Source organism: Haemorhous mexicanus, chromosome 23 (genome assembly GCF_027477595.1).
Source record: "Haemorhous mexicanus isolate bHaeMex1 chromosome 23, bHaeMex1.pri, whole genome shotgun sequence".
NCBI lineage: Eukaryota > Metazoa > Chordata > Aves > Passeriformes > Fringillidae > Haemorhous > Haemorhous mexicanus.
In genome coordinates, this window is record NC_082363.1 from 1,359,320 (window position 1) to 1,379,574 (window position 20,255).

Consider the following 20,255-nt stretch of genomic DNA (forward strand, 5'->3'; position numbering starts at 1 on the left):
CAGCAGCTTCTCCCCTCCCATCAGAGGAGCAGGATTTAAATTTCAGCTGAATGAATAAGGTTTACAGAGCTGCTCTCTGCTCATCTCCCAGGGCTGTGTGTCTGCATCCTGGCTGCCTGCTGCCAGCAGTCAGTCCCAGTGCTGCTCTCCTTCAGAAGGAATTGACACTTCCTTCATCTCACTGCAAAGCTTTGGGGAGGAAAAATGTATGTCAAGTAGGTGTCATTGCCTTGATCCATTTTACAGACCATGGGAAGAAATACAGTGCATTCTGGTGAACATTTTAGAAATAAAAGGAGCAAGAATGGGGAAGGAAATATCCAGGGGCAATATTTTTTAAAGTGGCAAAAAAGCAAAGATGGATTTTGCTGCAAGTACAATGCAGTAGCATAACAGAAAAATACAAAGTGATATTTAGAGATGTATAGAGATACAGGTATTTACTTTATGGAGACCAGCTCTACCCCTGCAGTTGCCCTTGCTGGAGGTTGTGTGAGTGTCCTACCAGGAGAAGGACAAGCTGTGATAGAAGAATAAAGTATAGCTGATGCAAAGGTGCTCAGCGTGAAAATATTACGAAGGCACCATCAGTATTTTTGGCATCTCCTGGTCCATCCATAATGAAAACTGGTCTGTATCCAACCAGCTTGGTTCTCTTTGCTGTAGCACCAGAATCCTAAAAAAGAGTGGAGGATTAGGAGCCCTGAGTATAAACAGCAATTCACCTCCAAGGCCTCCATCTCATGTCTCTCTTGATTAGTGTGATTTTATCTGACTGTCAGTAAAAAAACAGAGAGAAAAATATTCTCCCACTAAGCAAATGCAGTTATAAAATCCTTCCTTATGGTTACAAAGGGGCTGATTTATTCTGTGGATTTATTTGACAGCACCTGTTAGAGACCAAGGAAGCTGTGGAGCTGCAGGGGATTATCCTGATTGCTGTTTGTTCCCAGGGGAGTTTGTTCAGTGCAATCTGAATTAATATTTGAATATTGCAGAACTGCTCAAGGAGCACCTTCAGGGAGGCTCAGGAGTCAGCAACAAGTCAGGAATGGGCAGTTTCACAGCAGCAGCAGTTAGGGATGAACTTGCAGGTTTAGAGGCAGTGAGAATGTATGACTGGAAGTCCAGGGGAGAGCAGGGATGGATCTTAGAATTGTGGAATTGGTGAGGGGGGCGGGGAAGCTCTCAAGAGACCATTGAGGCCAGTTGTTCCCCCAGCACTGCCAAGGGCACCACTAACCCATGTCCCCAAGTGCTGCATCCACACAGCTTTTAAATCCCTCCAAGGAAGGCAATGCCATCCTTGCCCTGAGCCAGGGCTGAACAGCCCTTTCCATGGAGAAATTTTCCCTAATATCCAATCTAAACGTCCTCTGGCACAGATGGAGGCTGTTTCCTCTTGTCCTTTCACTTGTCACCTGGGAGGAGAGACCAACCCCCCGCCTGGCTCCACTCTTCTGTCAGCTCTCAGAAAAGCGACGACAATTCCCATTATGAGGGAAGACAGATTCAAGGCAGTCAGGTACATCAATACCACAAGCAGATGGAAAGTCTGAATGTTGTGAAGTCCAATTGATTTGGTACTTCTGTGAGTCAGGCTTTTTTTCTCCAAACATATTAAATTGTGGTTTTTTCCCACTGTATTCCAAGACTTGCAGCAAAGAATTAATTGTGGTTACAAAATGTGGATTAATTAAGAACCCTGGGGAGCTGGAAAGGCAAAGAAAGGTTGCCAGTATGTCATTGCTCCTTTGTTTCACTTGTTCCCAGTGAGCAGTGCCACCTCCCCAAGGGCAGGATCAGAGAACCAAGAGCTCAGAGCAGAACTCAGCTTCAGGCAGCTGCTTGGAGGAGCTGGAAGAGGCCCCCCTCCCCTCAGGGCAACATGCAGGGCCTTGTGGAAACAATTCCATCTGTCTGTTAGGCTGTGAGGTCACAGGGATGGCTTCTACAGCCCTGGAATAATCAGTGGCTTCCTCTTCTGTGCTCCTCATTGCTGTTGATTTGGGAGCTCCAAGAATCCCACGTTAAATACATATTCAATGTGTTTTTCCCTTTGGGACACAAGTAGAGGGTGCTGGCAGTGTCACTGTGTTAGAACAGAGGAAGAAACTGAAAAAGCTTTTCCAAAAGAAAAGTGCAAAGGAGACATCAATAACTTGCAGTTTGTTTTTGCTTTGTGGCTGACAGACCTGAAAGGCTGCTGTCCTTCCTCGCTCCAGCACACACGCACTGCTCGAGCTGGATGTGCCTTGTGGGAGCCTGGGGATGCTCAGCTCCTTCTAAAGGCAGAGAGAACCATTTTACAGGACTCATATTTCATAAGGTTGGCACCCAAATTCCTAAATTTCCACAACTGGGAACAAACAGAGAGCCACAATTTCCTGCAGATCTACAGGAGGGATTTTCCCATTCCCCCTTGGTGCCTGGAACACGGTGTATTCTTCCACAGGGTATCTCCACATTATCTGTGGAGGGTGTAGAGTGTTCACAGCCCTCAGCTACCCTGGGCAGGACTGAATTCCTGGGACTGCAGCTTCTCCTTCAGCTCCAGAAGAGCTGAGGGGACCAGTGCCACGTTTGAGTGACTCACAGGTGGTCTGTATTTCCATCAAATACAGTCCAACAGAGGAAATTCACCGTTCCTTTGCAGAGCCAGCAAAGCTGTAATGCCAGCACATCTTTCTCCCGTGAAACATAACAACTGGCATCACAAATCACCTTTGACAGATTTTCTATTCCCCCTTAGAGCACTTTGCATGTGGAAATGGGACAGTTCCTGCAAGTGCAGGCACTGCACCCCCTGTTCTTTCCTGGTTTGCAGTGGGCAACTCTGTAGCTGTTGGCTTTGCAAACAGCTTTCCCCATCCCAGCCCTTGATGAAACAAAACAGTGGGAGTTTTCACAAAGTACTGTTCAGCTGGATTCTTCAGGAGTGGCCACACAGAGCCCAGGCAGGTGAATTAAGGATAGAAGATTCAGCTTTTAATTTCCTGTCTTCTGCTGGAACACGAACATTCTGAATTATTTCTCTGCTCCCTTTGAGCTCCCATTCTGACCTTCTCAGCTAACATGGAAACAAAATCCCAGTGCACCAGCCAATTAGAAGTGTTAATCAGGGAGAAGGCTGACTTTGCTGACACCTTGTGCACATCATGTGTTTGAGATGCTGCAATTAGAGCAGCTGAATTATTGATAGGAGCTGAATGTCACTGAAATACCATGAAGGTGTCACTGTCCTGGTGACACTGAGGGAAGGGGAGGGCTTAAACCTACTGCAAATCCCCATGAGGTGGATTTATAAGATATCACATTGCTGAGGAGAGACTTGGCACTGCTCCACACCTCTTGGAATTTTCCAGATGCCCAAGACTTCTTGCCCAGACACATTATTGCCATCAGCTCATGAGGGATGAGTCAGACTAGGTCATTGTCCCCAAAATCAGCAAAAACTCCTTTAGTTAATCTCAGGTGACCTTGTTTTGCTGGGTTGGGCTGAGAACCTGGTATGAAAGCAGCAGAGATGATAATGTTTGAGCTGCCAAATCTTGTGTATTCCTGGAGCAAGATGGGGAGAGGAAGGGTGACAACCCCTTTGGGTGTTGCAGGAGTCACCCTCTGCTTCAGGCTGGTCCTGATGCATCCCTCTGGTTATGGACACCAAACCTCATCTCAATGTTCTTGTGTGGAATCCTGAAGAATTTTCCATAATCCTGGTGTGATCACTATGTCCAGTATTTTGGGTCACCAGTGGCATGCTGTGGTTTCTAGTGGCAGACACTGGATCCCCAAAGCTCTTTCTAGGAACACTCCAATTCAATGTATCCATCCAGTCTTTATTTTTGGGATCTTTTGTGCTCTATGGCCCAAGATGTTATGTCCAAATTATTTCCCAGTGATAATTATATGCACAGTTTATACTGGGTCTTTTAAAACACCCTTTAAACCATTGAATTTAAATAATTTCCACTTGGATTAGCACCAAAAAAATGAATATTTAATTGTAGCTACCTTATAAACGAATGGGGAGAGCATCAACAAAAAATAGTCAACAGCAGCTCCACAAACAGCTGAAAAATCAATGGAAGAGCTGTTTCCTTCAGGGGGATGGCTTGGAGTGCATTACTGGCAACAGAGGGACATTTGTCAAGGCACATTTCCCTTGAAACTCTTTCAAGGACTCTTTTACTAATTCAGAATATTAATTCCCAGTTTTGTGCTGCCTGTTGTCACTAATGTACAGCTGCTCTCAATTTATTCCTTAGACCTTCAGAACTTGATTCCTCTATTTGCTTCCTGTGTTTTCTTGTTATATTCTGTATTTTACTCTTCTCCATCTTCCTCTTGGAATTACTGAAGGTAAATTGAGCATAAAGCTGGCAGAGATCTTCAGCAATGGATGGATCCAGCAAAAGCCAGTGATTACTCAGAATTTTCAACATTGATCACAAAGTATATCAAAGTTTGATGGAAAAAACTCTCACCCCCTGAGGGTGTCTGAGGGGAACATCCCTCAATTACCACCCCAGAAGTGACAATGACTGGCTCAATCTGTTGTGGCTGAAAGATGATTGCAGGGAAAAATTACAGTCTGGCTCAAAAAATATCACTGCAATGAAAGAAGAACTTTTACCAGTCAAGTGAGTTTTGGAATGAGAAGAAAAATAAGAATTGAGTGCCTTATTCTGTCCACAAGGACTGTGATTGTGCAAAGGGATGATGTGAAAGCAAGGCCTCTGAGCCTCAGCAGAATAAGTTTTTATTCTATCAATTTGGCAGAGCAGAAATAGAAACTTTAAAGAGGAATCATGCAAATAGCATTGTCAGGATTTCCAAAATAAATTCAGCTCTATCAAATTTTCCTCAAATATATTTTTTATTGGTTTCTCAAGGACTGCTGGTGCCCAGGATGCACCATTGCTGCAGGTGCCAAATTCAATTGGTGAATTGAATAATTTTTTTAATAAATCCATTTAAATTGTAGCTTCTGAATTATTGGATATATTCACTGTCCTCACTTTTACATTGTTTCCTGAGGATCCAAACAGAAGAATTTTATTCCTGTTCTAACTACATTCAGCATAGCCTGTGTCAAGGTATGTTGAATGTTTTCTGTTTCCTGCTGTCTCTGGATTTTCCAGCTTTTCTGCCCAGGCAGCATCAGGGCTTTGCCATGAGCTGTCAGAAAACTGGGGAAACCCAGGACATTTTCTGCCAGGCTGAGAATTGGGATTGTTCAGCCTGGAGAAGAAAAGGCTCAGGGAGAGCTCAGAGCCCTTTCCAGAGCCTAAAGGGGCTCCAGGAAAGCTGGAGAGGGACTGGGGACAAGGGATGGAGGGACAGGACACAGGGAATGGCTTCCACTGCCAGAGGGCAGGGATGAATGGGAGATTGGAAAGAAATTCCTCCCGGTGAGGGTGGGCAGGCCCTGGCACAGGGTGCCCAGAGCAGCTGTGGCCACCCCTGGATCCCTGGCAGTGTCCAAGGCCAGGCTGGATGGGGCTGGGAGCAGCCTGGGACAGTGGAAGGTGTCCCTGCCATGGCAGGGGTGGAATTGGAGGATCTTCAAGGTCCCTTGCAGCCCAAACCACTCTGGGATTCTGTGGATGCCCTCTGTCATGCAGGATGTAGCCAGAGTCAGAATTAAGGCTTTCCGTGACTTGTGGGAATATCTGTGACCAGAGAAGCCTGCCAGCTTGGCACAGCTGACTGGATTTTGAGGGATAGCCTGGCAGAGCTTGGGAGCCCTGCAGTCCATCAGCCTGTGCCACAATTTGGGCTGTGTGGGTTCTGAGGCAGCATCCAGAACTGAGGAGTTTTTGGAAAGCAGCGACATCTGAGCTTCTTCCCTTCTGCACCTACAGCTCCCAGACCTGGCAGCTCAGTTCAGAGCAGGGCTGGATTCCAGTGCAGGTCCTGGACATCACATTCACTGTACCTTTGGGAAAGAGAGAGTGAAAAATAGCAATACCCAGAGGGGCTGAGCTGGCTCTGCCCTTTGGTTTCACTCTGTGTGGGACACCCAGGGCAGGTGAGGGCTCCTGGGAGGTGAGCTGTGATTTTCCACTGAGCTCCAGAACCTTCAGCTCACTCCAGGAACTCCTTCAGCCCCCATAAAATACCATATGCTATGAAAACAGACAGTATTAGCCAAAAGGGAATCCTGAAGGATCCCCTCCAAGGTTGTTGCTGCTCCTGCTGAAATAAACAAGCTCTGCAGAGGTGTTTGAACTTAGGGGATCTTTTGCTGTGGAATAAGGTTGCTCTGTGGACTTGATGGGCTTAAAACACATCAAAGCAGTGAAATTCTCAGGTGTATGAGTGACCTGTGCATTCCTCACCACACTGCTCGCCCCCACAGTGATTCCCTGTGAATCTATGGGGGGTTTGGTGAGGGGGAGGAGGAGGAAGGCCCAGCTGAGCTGCCCTGTCCACAGGGAGCAGAGGGGTGAGAGAGAGAGACACTCAGCTGAGCTCTGGCAGTTCCATAGCCCTGCAGAGCATTTGGAGCCATGTGCACTCCTGTGTTGGCTGCTTGGGATGGGTGGAGGAGCTTTTATTGAAGGACACTGGATGGGATCTGAAGGTTCTTGACTCTGGAGTGAGCAATGAAGTGTTATCTTGCTGTACCAATCTTGTCCCTGTGACGTCATTGTTGTGACATCAGTGTTGAGATACCAGTGTTGTGACTGAGTTGTGCCTGTGGCTGAGTCAGTGGAGTGCCAGGATCCTGGGGAATGTCTCCTTTCTCCTTGCCCTTCCCCTGCCCTTCCCTTGGCAGCACCCACTCCAGACACGCCGAGTTCCTGGCAGTCAAACCAGGGAGAAGCCAGGATTCTTAATCCTCTCCATCCAACAGCAACACTGCCCTGACAGTTTAACCCTCACAACTGATTGTTCTCAGGGACTTTTTTGATACTTTTGGGTGGATTTGCACTTGAAGACCTTTCCAAATGAGTTGAGTGGTTGATGGATCCCCTTGGGCAAAGCCATCAGCTTTGTCCTCTGGAGATCCCCAGTGTGGCACTGGAGTCCTGCAGCAGCAGTGCCAGAGGCAGCTGGCTCATGGCTCCCAGCGAGTCAAAGCAACCATGAAGTCAAATGGTTGACTGGGATCAGTCAACCAAATATGTCTGGGGCAAGTCACCTAAACAATCCCAATAAATCTACCCCACTGCTTTCCTTAAAACAAGCAAAAATGTATTTGCTCTGGTGCCAAGCACACTTCCTTTTGTCCTAAATTCCCCCTGCACTTTGTTCTGACAAATATAAATATAGTTCTTTATTTGCCTTTTAAGTTTTTATTGACAATGTTGTAGGTGTTCTCCTCCCATCTCCAGCACCACCTGCTCAGCAGAGGAATCCAGGCTTTCAGACTGAAGATGGAAATAGGCTTTAGTGAGCTGGAATTGCTGGGGTTTCCCATAAGGATGGCTTTAAAGGGGCAAGGCAGTTTGTTTGCTGTTCTTTTGCTGGTGGCTCAGTGCAGCAAAGAAGAGTCCTCCCTCCTCTTCCACTTCTCAAGGGGTTGCTGTGGTCCAGCTTTATGGAATCCTCTCCTCTGCTATCCTAGAGACAGGAATGAGTTTCCTTGGGAGATATTGAACAGAGTTGCAAGAGGGGCAGACTCTCATGAGGTCTCAGCTTTTCTTTCAGCTGCATGAGCTCCTCAGAGTGGCTCATACCCAGCATCTCTCAGGGATCATGGTGCTCAGGGAAGAGGAATTCCCTGTTGTTTTAGTGGAAGCTGCTGGATACTGAGGAGTAATGAAAATCAGTCCTTAGGGTGGCAGAGGAAATTGGTTCTCTCTGACTAATGACTCAGTAACAGCAGGCTGATCACTCCCAAGGCAGGGCAGGCAGATGGTGTGACTGGAGAGGTTCTGAATGCAGCAAACCAAGAGCCTTCAGCCCCTGCTCCCAGTAACTCCAATTCCTTCCTGTCTCTGCCCACTTTGCCCAAGGCTGTGCTCATTCCTTCCTCTACAGCCCCCCTGAGTAAGAAGTAAAAGGGTTGTACTTTTCCAGGGGACAATGTCCACAGCTCCCAGCCCTTCCACGGTTAATTATTTTAATTAACTAATCTGTTCAAAACATCCATAGCCCGTTGAGCCATCTGGACAGATTCAAGTCACATATTTGTATTCCTGATGTGCTGATTAAATCCTTCAGTTTGCTCCAAGCCCTCAGTGCAGCCAACTATGCCCCTCCAAAGCTGCTTCACACGAACTCAGGGGGTTGGATTTGTGGGGCAAAGGTTGTCTTTAGCTTTGGGAGAGGTGTGCTGGGAACCCTGGTGCTGGCACAGCCCTGAATCCCACAGTGGTTTGTGTTGGGAGGGACCTTAAATCCCATCCAGTGCCACCCTCTGCCATGGGCAGGGACACCTTCCACTAGCCCAGGTTGCTCCAAGCCCTGTCCAGCCTGGCCTTGGACACTGCCAGGGATGGGGCAGCTGAAGGATTGCTCTGGCACCAGGCAGGAGCAAGCAGGAGATGAGCAGAGGGCCCAGGGCTGGGGTCTTTACAGAGCTCTGTGAAAAGCTCTTACCATCATCATCCCTTCCTGGGGGTGTCATCCCTGTGTCTGAGAAGCAGGAATCCTGGGACCGAGGTTATGGGTATTCCCTGCCACGGAAATTCCCTAATTACCAGCAAGGTTTGGGAACATAAAAGGCCAAGACAGCTCTCTGGCTGGGTCAGGAAGGTTTAAACTGCTAAAAGTTGGATTTACCAGAGAGGCTGAAGTATCTGGGGATGCTGTTGGTACATCAAGCACGTGGGACACCTGGAATGGGGAAGGAATTTCAGCCTCTCCAGCCACGTGGCCTTTAGCATCAAGAACAAGCACATGCAGAGATTTCCTCTCCTCCCGTTCCCTGATTGGAAGGAAACTTTCCAACATCCATCTCAGAAGAGGTTATCTTGTAGTGGAATTCATTTTACAATAAAACTGTCTGGGTTTAATTGGTATATGAACCCATAACTCCTGGGCTCCCAGTTTTATACAGGGCAGGATGGATCAGTGCAGCTTCCAGCTGAGAATCTCAGCTTGGGAGTTGTGTGAGGTTTAATGACTCTGCCTTAATTTAAATAAGATAATCATGGCTTTTCCAAGGGAGCTGAGGCACCTGGAGGACACCTTTTGCAAGAGCAGACAACTGAACTAAGAGAACTCTCCTGCCTGGGTGTCTCTCCCCATGGCAGAGCTCCTCCTTTACCCTCCTGGCAGCCAGGATTTGGGGGGTGAAACTCAGCCAGGCCCAGGCTTTTAAACCTCTCAGAGGAAAAGTCATCCAGCACCAGAATGTGCCCCAAACACTGCAGCCACTTCAGGCTGGTTGATGGACACTTACCCAGTGGTGATTCCACCTCTCCTGGAAACATTCAAAAAACGTGTGAATGTGGCAATTCAGGACAAGGGTTAGTGGTGGCCTTGGCATGATGGACTTGATGACCATAAACATCTTTTCCAACCTTAACAATTCCATGATTCTGTGATTTTTTCCAACCTCATTCTTTCCATTTGTCAGAGCCAAACCCAAGTCTCTTGGTGGTGGTGGCTGTTGGGATTAAAGGACTTGGCTGAGCTGGATTCCTCTGGGTTCCCCCCTCACAGGATTCTTGTTCCCTGCAGGTAAACGGCCACCTGGACTACATGAAGCAGATGGACACGATCCTAAAAGCCGTGGGCATTAAAACCAAGGGATGCCAGCTGGAAGGGAAGGGCAGTGGCAGTCTTTTTTCCCCTCAAGCTAAGAAATCCCAGCGGGCAGCTGGCAGTGAGGCTCGGATAGAGGAAAACACCAGGAAAGAGGAGGATGAGGCTGGGAGTGAGGCTCTCCCAGCTGGCTGTGCTCACCGACAGAATTCCTCCAGCTCTGCCCTGGGAGAGCCCTCGTCTCCCTGCCCAGACTGCTCACACAGCACAGATAGCAAGGAGCAGGCAGTGGAGAAGGGAGCAAATTAGGGCAGAGCTGCTCAGCCAGCACAAAAACCGCTGTCAGCACATCCGTGGCACTGGGATTCCCAGAGGATGGAGCTGGCGGAGCTGCAGCTGCAGTTTCCAGCCCCTCCGGAGAAAAGTGCGGCACTGGCGTGCCACTGGATCAAAGCGTCTGGAGCCTCCCACGGCACCGCCCCGAGGCGAGAGAGGGCTGATTCCTGCCGGGATATGCTCTGCTCCTCAGGAATCCAGGACAGATCCCATCCAAATCCTTGCAGGCAGCAGCTGCACCCCTCGGCACGGTGTCCCTGCTGTGACTGGGGGAAGCAGGTGGCTCTGAGGAGATTTTAAACATTTCACAGAGAAGGGTTCATTATAGGAAATTAAAATCATTTCTCCACTGGAGATGAGTTTAGTTTGAGGATCTCAGGTGTGTTCCAGGCTCTGCCTGCCTCACTCTGGACAGATCTGGATCTGCTCTCCAACTGTGCTGACCAGGAGGGGAAAGGCTCAGGCTGCCAGGCTTCCTTCCCTGCCTGCTGCAGGGTTGCTGTCAGGGCTCGGGCACTTTCCCATCTCCAAGAGAGTTTCCCTGTCTCCAGGCTGAGATTGGTGGGTGTTGGAGGCCCTGTTCCTGTTAGACACATGTTTGGGACCCTGGGGGAAAGCAGTGGGAAAACCGAGGGGGTTTTGGATGGTTTCTGAAAATCCCAGGTTCTACAAGCCAGCAACCAACTGAGACTTTCCTTTTGTGTCCCACAGACATCTCCAGCCTTAAAAGCTCCATCCAGACATATTTTAATTGGCTTAGAACAAAGCCAATACTTGGCACGGGATAAACATGGATCTGTTTGATTTCTGTCTCCTTCCATAAAAGTGAATTGGCTCCACTCTCTTCATCCCCAGTCTCAGAGCAGAGGGAAGAACCCGGCCCTACATTCCCTGCCAGAGCAGCTCCAGAGCCTTGTGGGAATGATCCACATCTTCCATAAAAGCCCCTTTTCTGGCTAGTTTTGCTGCTGAGCCCAAGCAAGTGCATCAGGGAGGAGTGTGGCAGGAGGATAACCCCACTCTGGAGTTTTATGCTTTGCCACAAGGGAGGGTTCAAACTCTTCCACCTCCATCTGGGGAGTCCTGTTGACTCATGAGAGGGAAAATACTGGGATTGCACCTTCCAGTTGTGCTTGACACAGGGTTCTCCCCCTCCTCCTCCCCACTGACCCAACAGCCATGTTAATCCCCCCTCCCATTCCCAGCTGTCTGCAAACCTTACCTGCAGATCATTCCTCATGGAGTCAGACACAGCTGGGTTTGGGGGTGATGCTGTGACCCAGCAAAGCACTGTGGTTTGGATGCAGTGCCTGGCAATTCCTCTCCCTAAATCCAGCATCCCAGGGGGCTCAGACCTGCCCAGCTCTGACCTGGAAGGGTGCCTTGCTGTGGAGATGGGAGGGACTGGCTGTGGGATCCCCCAGGGATGGGGCTGTTCAGCCAGCTGCTGTTGGTGCTGCAAGGTTGGGATGGGATTCCTCTGCTCATCTGAGAGTTTGTCCACAAGCAAACACCTAATTACACAGAACTGCCTGCATGAGAGAGGAAGGAATTATTGCTTTTGAATATTTGGCTTGAAGAGGTGAATCTCCCTCTCTCTTCGTCCATCTCCCGAGGCTGATTTGGTACCTAACAAACTTCCAGACTCCACAGTATCTTTTTCTGCTCCTTTTTGACTTGGGTTGTAGTCCAAGCTTGTATTTATATAAAACCATTGTGGGAAGATGTACATCTTGATCTGGATGCTCAACACCAGCCCCAAGCTCCATCTGTGGCAAAATTGAACAGTTTGAGGTTTGAGCCTGTGCTCGGCCCTCAGTGTGTCCTGGTCACTCATCCCTAGCTCCCACGGGATTTGTGGCACAGAAATGCTGGGTTGGTCATACAAACTCCAGTTCAGTTCTGGAACATCCATGGGCAACATGGAAAGAAAACTGAAAGTGGCCTGGCGTGTGGCTGCTTCTTCCAGCATCCTGTATCCAGGGATGCTCTGTGTCCATTTAGGTATCAGGGAGTTCCAGGAGAACAGTCTTGGAATTGGGCAGAAGGCTTGGATGAAGGGTCCAGGGAGGGCACAGCAGCGAACTGCCAGCCCAAAGGCACTTGAGAAAGAATTTACTAAAATAATTTCTTTTATTGATTTTTTGAAGTGCCCACTTGTCACATGTACTCAGTGTTCCCTCTGCTTATGGCTCTGGGAAGGGGGCTGGCATTGTCATTTAAAATACAATTTTCCTTTAGATTCTTATCTGAAGGGGGGAAAAAAGTGTATTTTCTAACTGCATCATCGAGGATGTGATGGATTGTTGGAGGGAAGTGAGATGGCCCTGTGCCAGGAGTGGGAAGCTGTGGGATGGAGCCTGTGGGAGGAGCTGATCCCATTACTACTGCAAGACATGCATGGAGCCACCGTGAGTCGCACCCCACACCCACTGAACATTCAAAAATCAGTGTTGGACATTCTGCACCAAATTCAGCCCCCGCAGTGCAGCTCTGTGTGACAAGGCACGGCAGTGCCGTGAGCTGGAGTGCACTGTGTGACAGGAACCTGAGAACGACACGACTCCAGGGAGGAGATCCTGCCCCAGCTCCAGGAAGATGTGATGTTCTGTGGGCTGAAGCAATCCCAAACCTCAGTGTTCCTGCTGAAGCAGCTCCAGACCTCTTGCCCATGAGCCACAGGACGTTTTTCCACCACTCCCCCCAGTGCACTTGGAGGAGATCTGCTGAGCTCTGTGTGTGCAAAGCCAAGCCTTGGCTTGAGGTTAGGGAGACACAAAGTCTGGAATCCAAAGTTCAGACTCACCAGAGATGGAAAGGCCAATGGAAGGGTTAGGGAATTGTGGTGGTGAGCACAGGAGAGATGAAAGAGAGACAAAGCAGGTTAATTCAGCAGCCACACCTGGCTTTGCACTGTTTGATCCTCCTTGTGATAGCGCCCGGGACCACCATCCTCTCCACAAGTTGCATCGCGTGCCGGAACAGGGAACCAGGAGATGGCTTGTGGCAAATCAGCTCCCAGAGGGTTTGTGCTGGGCCTGGGGGATCCTTGCTAGCACACAGAGCTGTGTGTCCCCGTTCAGGCCACGGGGGTGCCCAGCTGCAGCTCTGTGTCCGGGGGCTCTGTGTCCCAGAGGCTGACGGAGCGGGCGCCGGGGCCCCGCGGCGCCGGGAGCAGCCGGGGCTCACTCCCCGGTGCCCCAGAGTCCATGGAGTCGGTCTCAGCCTGCAGGGTGAGCACGTTCTTGAGGGAGGTGGCAGCGCGGGGCCCGCTTTTGGAATTCCTCATGGACAGGGAGATGGCGCTGGGCCGGGGCTCTGCCAAGCGCCGGCAGCAGGGCAGGAATTTGCCCATGGCCCTCTTGAAGTCCCTCATGAAGAGTGGGTAGATGATAGGGTTCATGGTGCTGTTGCAGTAGCCCAGCCAGGTGAGCACATCGAAGAATCCGGCCGGGACACAGACACAAACTGCCTGGGGGGACACAGCAGGGATCAGCAGCCTCCCACCTCAGCCCCAACCCAGAGGGGTTTCCCGGGCACGCCAACATTCCCCTGTCAAAGGAAACCTTCAAATCTCTTTTGAAGGGTCTTTTCCTTGCTGTTGCTCCCTGGGGAATTGCATCCTTGGTCCCAGAGGTCCAGCAAGACTTTCTGGTGCCTCCAGTAGAACCCAGCTGAATTCCAAAGGGAAAACTTCTGGAAACCCGACATCAAGCCCCCACAGGCTCTTACCTGAGCTACGTTGGTGACGAAGAAGGGCAGCCAGGCCACGAAGAACATGCCCAGGAGGATGCCCAGGGTCAGGCTGGCCTTCAGAGCCTTCTTGCTGTGCTTGTTGGTGAACCTCCTGCTCTCGCTGCCAGCCAGGGCCTGGCTTGGGGCATGTGGGACCTGCAGCCAGACACAGGGAGTGGTGGGCAGCTCTCCCTGGTGCCAGGACTGGCCTCTTCTCAAGAAAAGTGGCATTTGCTGCTCCAGATCCTGCAAAAGCCCTGCCAGTAATTCCCTTCTCTGAGGGGCAGGAGCTGGGCCCTGAAGCACAAATTAGGAAGGGGAAGCAATAGAAACCCTCAACACTGAGGGTATGATTTTATTTACTGTAAAATAGCATGTTTGTCATTAGGCTGCTCTTTAGAGAAAAACCCAGCTCAGTCCATGTGAGGATAAAGCCTGACCTAAACAGGCAGCTCCAGCTGCTGATTACAGCAGCAAACTAATTATGGTTTTAAAAGGAGGACATGAAACATTTCAGCCTCCAAACACCATAACCCAGCCCTCTGTCCCCTCCTGCAATCTAAAATTAAGTGATTATCTCAGCCCTCCTCTGTAATTAAATGATGCCCTGTTGGAACTCAGCTTCTGGCCCAAAAAGAGTACAAAAATCTCTAAAATTAGATGAAGATGAAAAAGGTTAAAAGATGAATCTGAGGGTTCCTGGCTGACACCTTGTTCCTCAGCCAGTTTGGGTCTTCAGGGAGCCTTCTGGGCCTCAGCTGAATGACAGGGGGATGGATGCTGCTCTTGTATAGCACAGCAAAGCCGTGAACATCCCCTGACTCTGTGGAGTCCAAAAACCTGGCATCCTGCAAGAAAATAAACACTTTATGATATTGTGTGTTTATTCTTTAATTCTCCTTTTCCTTTTGACCGTCTGGTGCAGCTTATCACGTGTGGGAGAGCTGGCCAGAGTCCTGGCTCTGCTCTTGGAGAGAATAAACTCAATCAAGGTATTTAAAGGCAATTAAGTTTGCCTTTTCCCGTAGGATATGAGGTCAATAAAGCCTATTACAGGGAATTAAAGCTGTTAGATTTAGTGGCAATTACCTTCTCCTGGAGAAATACAAACAAGTGCAGCCACGTTTCTGTTATAAAACCCACACACTCCGGTTCCACTGGCGAGCACACGAGGAGGGGTTTGGCAGCTCCTGTTACAGAGCAGGTAACAAAAATAGAAGCTTCTGTTCAAAATAAGGTGCTCTCGGGAACCTGGCATTTGCTATTAGTTAAAATCCTTCTCCCCCGTATGTCTCACACCCACCACGGCCAAGATTTATGAGTGGAAAGTCAGATAAGATTAAACTCCTCGGGGATGATGCCAGCCAAGAGAGGGGGAAACTGCATTTATTTTGCACTGCTGAGCATTTTTGCCTGAATCTTATTTATTTCTCTGCTTCTGCTCACGCTGTTTCTGTGCTCATGAGCAGCTTCAGAGCTCTCCATTGCTAGGACAAGGCACGGGGCACCTCAGAGGATGGCAGGGAGGTGGATGTTGCCCGAAATCTCCCTCCCTGCAGTTGTCAAAACTGGCTCCAGCCCCGAGGCCATCCAGGAGGCAGAAACAGCCCAGGCACCCAAACTGTGGGGTCTGCCAGAGCAACGTCCCTGTGGGCGCCTTACCTGTGGCGTGGCCTCGCCGGCGGTGGCCACGTTGGAGGCCAGGGAGGCCACCTGCACGGCCTGCTTGCGCGCCGCCAGCAGGATGCGGCAGTAGGTGAAGGAGATGGCGGCAGAGGGCAGGAAGAAGGTGAGGCAGGAGGCCACCAGGGCATAGGGCAGACTGACCAGCAGCCGGCACTGCTCCTCGTCCCCCTGACCGGTGACGTTCAGGGGCCGCGCCTCGAACTCCAGCTTGTGCCACCCCATCTTGATGGGCAGGAAGGAGGCCAGCGCGGCCAAGGTCCAGGCGGCCAGGACAAGCGCCAGCGCCCTGCAGGACGTCATGCGCAGCTTGTACCTGAGTGGGGACGTGATGAGCAGGTACCGGTCCAGGCTGATGACGCACAGGTTGAGGATGGAGGCGCTGCAGCACATGACGTCGAAGGAGGCCCAGAGGGAGCAGAAGTCCCCCCGCAGCACCCAGCGGCCATAGAGCTGGTTGAGCATGGCCGGCGGCATCACCACCAGCCCCACCATCAGGTCCGACATGAAGAGGGACACCAGGAAGTAGTTGGAGGTGTTGCGGAGGGAGCGCTGGGTGACGATGAGGAGGATGAGGAGGAAGTTGCCCGCTGTGGTCAGCAGGATGATGAAGCAGAGGAAAGCGGCCACCCAGCTGCTGCCCACGAGCAGGGAGTGCTCCCCCAGCATGCTGGCATTGGGGGCCCCCAGGTCCCCCTCCATGAGGAGCTGGAGGCAGGGCTGGCTCTGGGCTGGGCACCTTCTCCAGCGTGGCCCGTGCTATGTGATCATCACCGGGGTTGGGGAAGGAGGATCATCTCTCTCCACTCTGTGTCTGTCCTCCCTTCTCCTCTCCTCCTCCTCTCCCTCTCTTCCCCGACTGGCTCTCTTCACTGGCACTCAGGGCAGGGTGGCATTCCCAGGAGCCGATCAGCAGGACCAAGGTTCCCTCCCCATTACTCACAGCAGTTCCTGTAAATCCCCCTGCTCTGCGATGTCCCTGGATGCTGCTTCTGGATGCTGGGGACGAGCTGGAAGGCAGGGTTCCCAAGACGCCAGGGATGGCAGGATGCTCTGGATACCCTGATGCTCTGGATGCACTGGACCAAAGAAGAAGCCAACACCAAGATGCTCTGGATGCTCTGCACTTCAGATGCTGGGGATGCTCTGCATCCCAGGATATTCCAGATGCCAGGGCTGCTCTGTACCCAGGATACCCTGGACGCTGGGGATGCTCTGGACTCCAGGATGCTCCAGATGCTGGGGATGCTCCGGCCCCCCGAGGCTCAGCTGTCGCCCCCCAGCTGAGCTGGTCTCCCTGCAGAGCTCTGTCCCCAGGGTCCCATAGCTCCTCCGCTCCTGCAGCTGCTGCAGCCGGTGCCGTCAGGAGCGGCAGAGCAGCCTCAGGCGAAGAGGACCGGGATGCTCCCAGCCAAGCCCGCCCGGGAGGAGGAAGATGCGGAGTGTGGAAGGAATCTCTCCCGCGGCAGAGGAGCGTCCAGCCCACAGGGAGGAGTGGGAGTGGGTGTGTGCAGGTGCCAGCCCGACTTTCACCTGCTGCTGTGGATGCACACAAAGGATGCAGAAATGCCGATCGAGGAGGTGGGGCTGGGGGGGGGAGAGGAGGAGATGAAATGGAAGCACTAATGAAAAAGGGATCTGGGCTAAACTCCACAAAGTGGCAGCCAGAGAGTTCCCGTTTCTGCCTTAAAGAGACAGCCCCGTGCTCTGCCATCCCTGCCATCTGTGCCAGTGCTGGAGCCCTGGCTGGAGGCACCTGGGCCAGCAGGTCAGTGGCCAAACCTGGCTGGCAGCTCGAGTTCCAGGCTCCATCCTCCACACCATCCTCCACACTGGCCAAAAAAAGGCAAAATTTTGCAAAGTCAAATTAAAATGTAACAAACAGCTGCAACACAACAGCCCTCAAGCAGCAGCCAGAGGACTCGCTGGCAGATATTCCAGCACTCTGCAGCCAGGGATGGAGGAGCAGAGACAAGGGAGAGCCTGGCCCCTCTGCTCCTGGGTTATTTGGGCTGACTCGGGGCAGCCCAGCTCCCTGCCTGAGGGGCAATCCTGGATGGCCCCACAGCAACCTACCCTTTAGCAAAAACGGAGAGGAGCCAGCTCAGAAAACCCTTCGGAGTCTCTGTGTGCTGCTGGGAATTCCACGCTGCCACCTCCACACTCAGGGCAAACACCTCAGGGTGCTGGGCTGGGACTGCTTGGGGGTTTTTAATTACCCAGCTGCCCGAAGCTGGGGTTTTCCCAACCTTTGTGATTTCTGCTGGGGGAGACCAGGGCTGAGGGCAGTGGCTCCAGCACAGACCAGAGCTGAGGGTGTGCTCCTGGCACCCACCCTGTGCTCCCAGGGCCAGGCCCTGCCAGCTGCTGCCCATTCCTCCCCAAGTGCCCACTAAAGATTTCCTTGACACACCTCCCTGGGCAGTTGTGCTGCAGATGTGTGGGTGAGAGCCAGCTGCGCACACCACACCCCCAGCCACCCACCCCGGGACAGAAATCAGCCTCTTTACCACGTCCTGCTTTTCCAATCACCTTTCCAACACATTTGTTGTGCTTTTCCCAGTGCCTGAATGAGCATTCCAGGCCTGGAAACCATCTGTGAGCAAGGCACAGGAGGTGGAAGGCAGGGACCCAGCCCAAACACACACGGTTATCCCCCCAGGATCTCTGTCAGGCTGCCACTGGAAACAGCTGCTGCCACTTGTGCCAGGACAGGCTCTGCCCTCCCTCTGCTTCCCCAGGACCCTCTCCTTGGATGCTCCCGGCCAAACCTTCCCGGGCACCTCAGTGTCACAGTGTGCTGGCAGCAGTCCCAGGGCAGCACCACGTGCGAGGCTCTGTTTGCAGCAGGAGGTTTCCTTAGAAAAGCCTTTGCCCCAGAAAGCCTCACCTCCCCCCTGTGCTGGGAGCAGAGAGAAACCCCACCCTGAGCCCACCCTGAGCAGCCTCCCCTCCCCAGCCAGGGTGAGTGAAGGCAGCAGCTCAGATTTATCCCAGCTGGATGCACAGGGAGGAAGTGATGCCCCAGTGCAGAGCCAGCCTTCCTTCTCAGCCCTGCTGCACACCAGGAACATCCCAGATTGTCTCCAGAGCTTTTGCTTCTGAGGGGGAGATTGGATCAGAATCATGGAGTCCTGGAATGGTTTGGGTGTGGGGGGGCCTTAAAGCTCATTCCATTCCCAACTCCTGCCATGGCAGGGACACCTTCCACTGTTCCAGGCTGCTCCAAGCCTCACCCAGCCTGGCCTTGGGCACTGCCAGGGATCCAGAGTCAGCCACAGCTGCTCTGAGTAGCCTCTTTCCAACATCCACAGCACGTCCTGCACGCATGGGAGGTTTGTACACTTGGTTTGGATGTGTCTGCTGGGACAGCAAATCTGAACTGATTGAAACAAAATGTGTTTAAAAAAACCTGCCTTAAAATGAAGACCAAATCCCACCATTGTCCCTGCAAAAGCTTCTCCGTGCTGGCAGCTGTCCTGGCCTGTCTGTGCTCTCTCCCTGTGCTGCATTTCTGGACACATCTGCAGAGATCATGGACTCCAGGACCAGCTCTGCTCTCCAGTACCACTAGCAGGGAAAGCAAAACCAGGTTGTCAACAGCCACCCAAGTGTCAACATGGAAAAAAAAAAAAAAAAAAAAAAAAGGGGGTGAGACAGGGAGAGTCAAACTGGGAGCTGAGAGACTTCAGTGAGTCTCCAGGCAGTCCAGGGCTGAATACAGAAACATCCAATCCTGCAATGCTCTCTTGGGATGTCCTTCCAGGCTGTAACTGGGATGGCTCCCTGGGTTTCAATTTGGGCAGAGCCTGGATAACTACCTCAATTTATGGTTTCATCTGCACACCAGCCCTCACTGCCTGCTTCTGCTGGAGCTCAGCTTGTGTGGAATGGAGGTGGAGACGTCCTGCTCCAAACACCTTGAACTGCAGCTCCTGGAGTTTACTGGAACAGCCCCCTGCTGAATCCAGCTTGTTTCCACTGTACACCAGTAAAGGGCGCCGTGATGGTGCTCAGTGACCACCACAGGTTTCTCCACCTTTGCCTGGCTCTCAGGTAAAGCTCCCATCCTTGGGAAGACACTTCACAGCTTAAAAACATTACAGTAACACCCAGAGCACCTCTAGCCCTGCCAGGCCCTCCCTGCTCAGCTGAGCCCCTCTGCTGTGGCAATTCCTGCCTAATGGAAATCCTCTCCCACTTGCCAAAGCACAGACCTTCTCTCCCAACCTGTACAGAGTCCCCAAAGCCTCACCGAGGGGGCAATAAGGGCTGGCCTCAATAAGGGGGCAGCGAGAGCTGAGCTCAGTGAGGGGCAGTGAGAGCTGAGCTCAGTGAGGGGCAGTGGGAGCTGAGCTCAGTAAGAGAGCTGAGCTCAGTGAGGGCCAGTGAGAGCTGAGCTCAGTGAGGGGCAGTGGGAGCTGTCTGCTGGCCCAGCACAGCCTCTGGCCCCTCCAGGAGCTGCTGGACCTTCTCCAGGGCCAGGCTCAGACCAAGGAGCATCACTGATCATTCCTCAGGGCACATCCACGCTGCCCTGGCCGGCCTCAGCGGGACCAGAGGTTTGTGAGGGCACAGCGGCCCTGCCCAGGGACTGCCCGATCCGAACCCCCCTGGGAAGAGCCCGCTGGCTCCAGCCGCGGCGCCCCTCCGTCCCCTGAAGGGATGTCCGGTGCTGTCCGAGCTGGCCTCCCGGGGCATACCGGAGCATCACGGGGATGCCGGGGACACGGCGGAGCGAGGCTGTCACCTAGCGGCTGTCACCCAGCGGCTGTCACCTAGCGGCTGTCACCCAGCGGCTGTCACCCAGCGGCTGTCACCTAGCGGCTGTCGCCCAG

General features: G+C 52.0%; 2 protein-coding genes across 2 annotated transcripts in view; one reads left to right on the forward strand and one right to left on the reverse strand.

Moving 5' to 3' along the window:
* TMCO4 (transmembrane and coiled-coil domains 4) overlaps positions 1–14,616 on the forward strand; it is a 41,714-nt gene extending 27,098 nt beyond the window's left edge. The window contains exon 14 of the mRNA XM_059866484.1: positions 9,640–14,616. Within this exon, the coding sequence (XP_059722467.1) occupies positions 9,640–9,972 (333 nt within the window). The 3' untranslated portion in view covers positions 9,973–14,616. The remainder of the gene's footprint in view (positions 1–9,639) is intronic.
* On the reverse strand, positions 13,079–16,119 carry HTR6 (5-hydroxytryptamine receptor 6). The gene is made up of 3 exons (XM_059866485.1): positions 15,397–16,119; positions 13,732–13,980; positions 13,079–13,471 (listed from the first exon to the last, which is right to left on the reverse strand). The coding sequence occupies exons 1-3, from the start codon at positions 16,117–16,119 to the stop codon at positions 13,079–13,081; spliced, it is 1,365 nt and encodes a 454-aa protein (XP_059722468.1).
* Between the last annotated feature and the right edge of the window lie 4,136 nt (positions 16,120–20,255).

What these genes read in the sequence shown, in the direction of transcription:
- HTR6 (XM_059866485.1), bottom strand. Translation starts at nt 16,119, where the DNA reads ATGGAGGGGGACCTGGGGGCCCCCAATGCCAGCATGCTGGGGGAGCAC. An exon ending in CCGGCGAGGCCACGCCACAG is followed by an intron (nt 13,981 to 15,396) that starts GTAAGGCGCCCA and finishes GGGCTTTTGCAG; the next exon opens with GATCTGGAGCAGCAAATGCC. An exon ending in TCGTCACCAACGTAGCTCAG is followed by an intron (nt 13,472 to 13,731) that starts GTAAGAGCCTGT and finishes GTGTCCCCCCAG; the next exon opens with GCAGTTTGTGTCTGTGTCCC.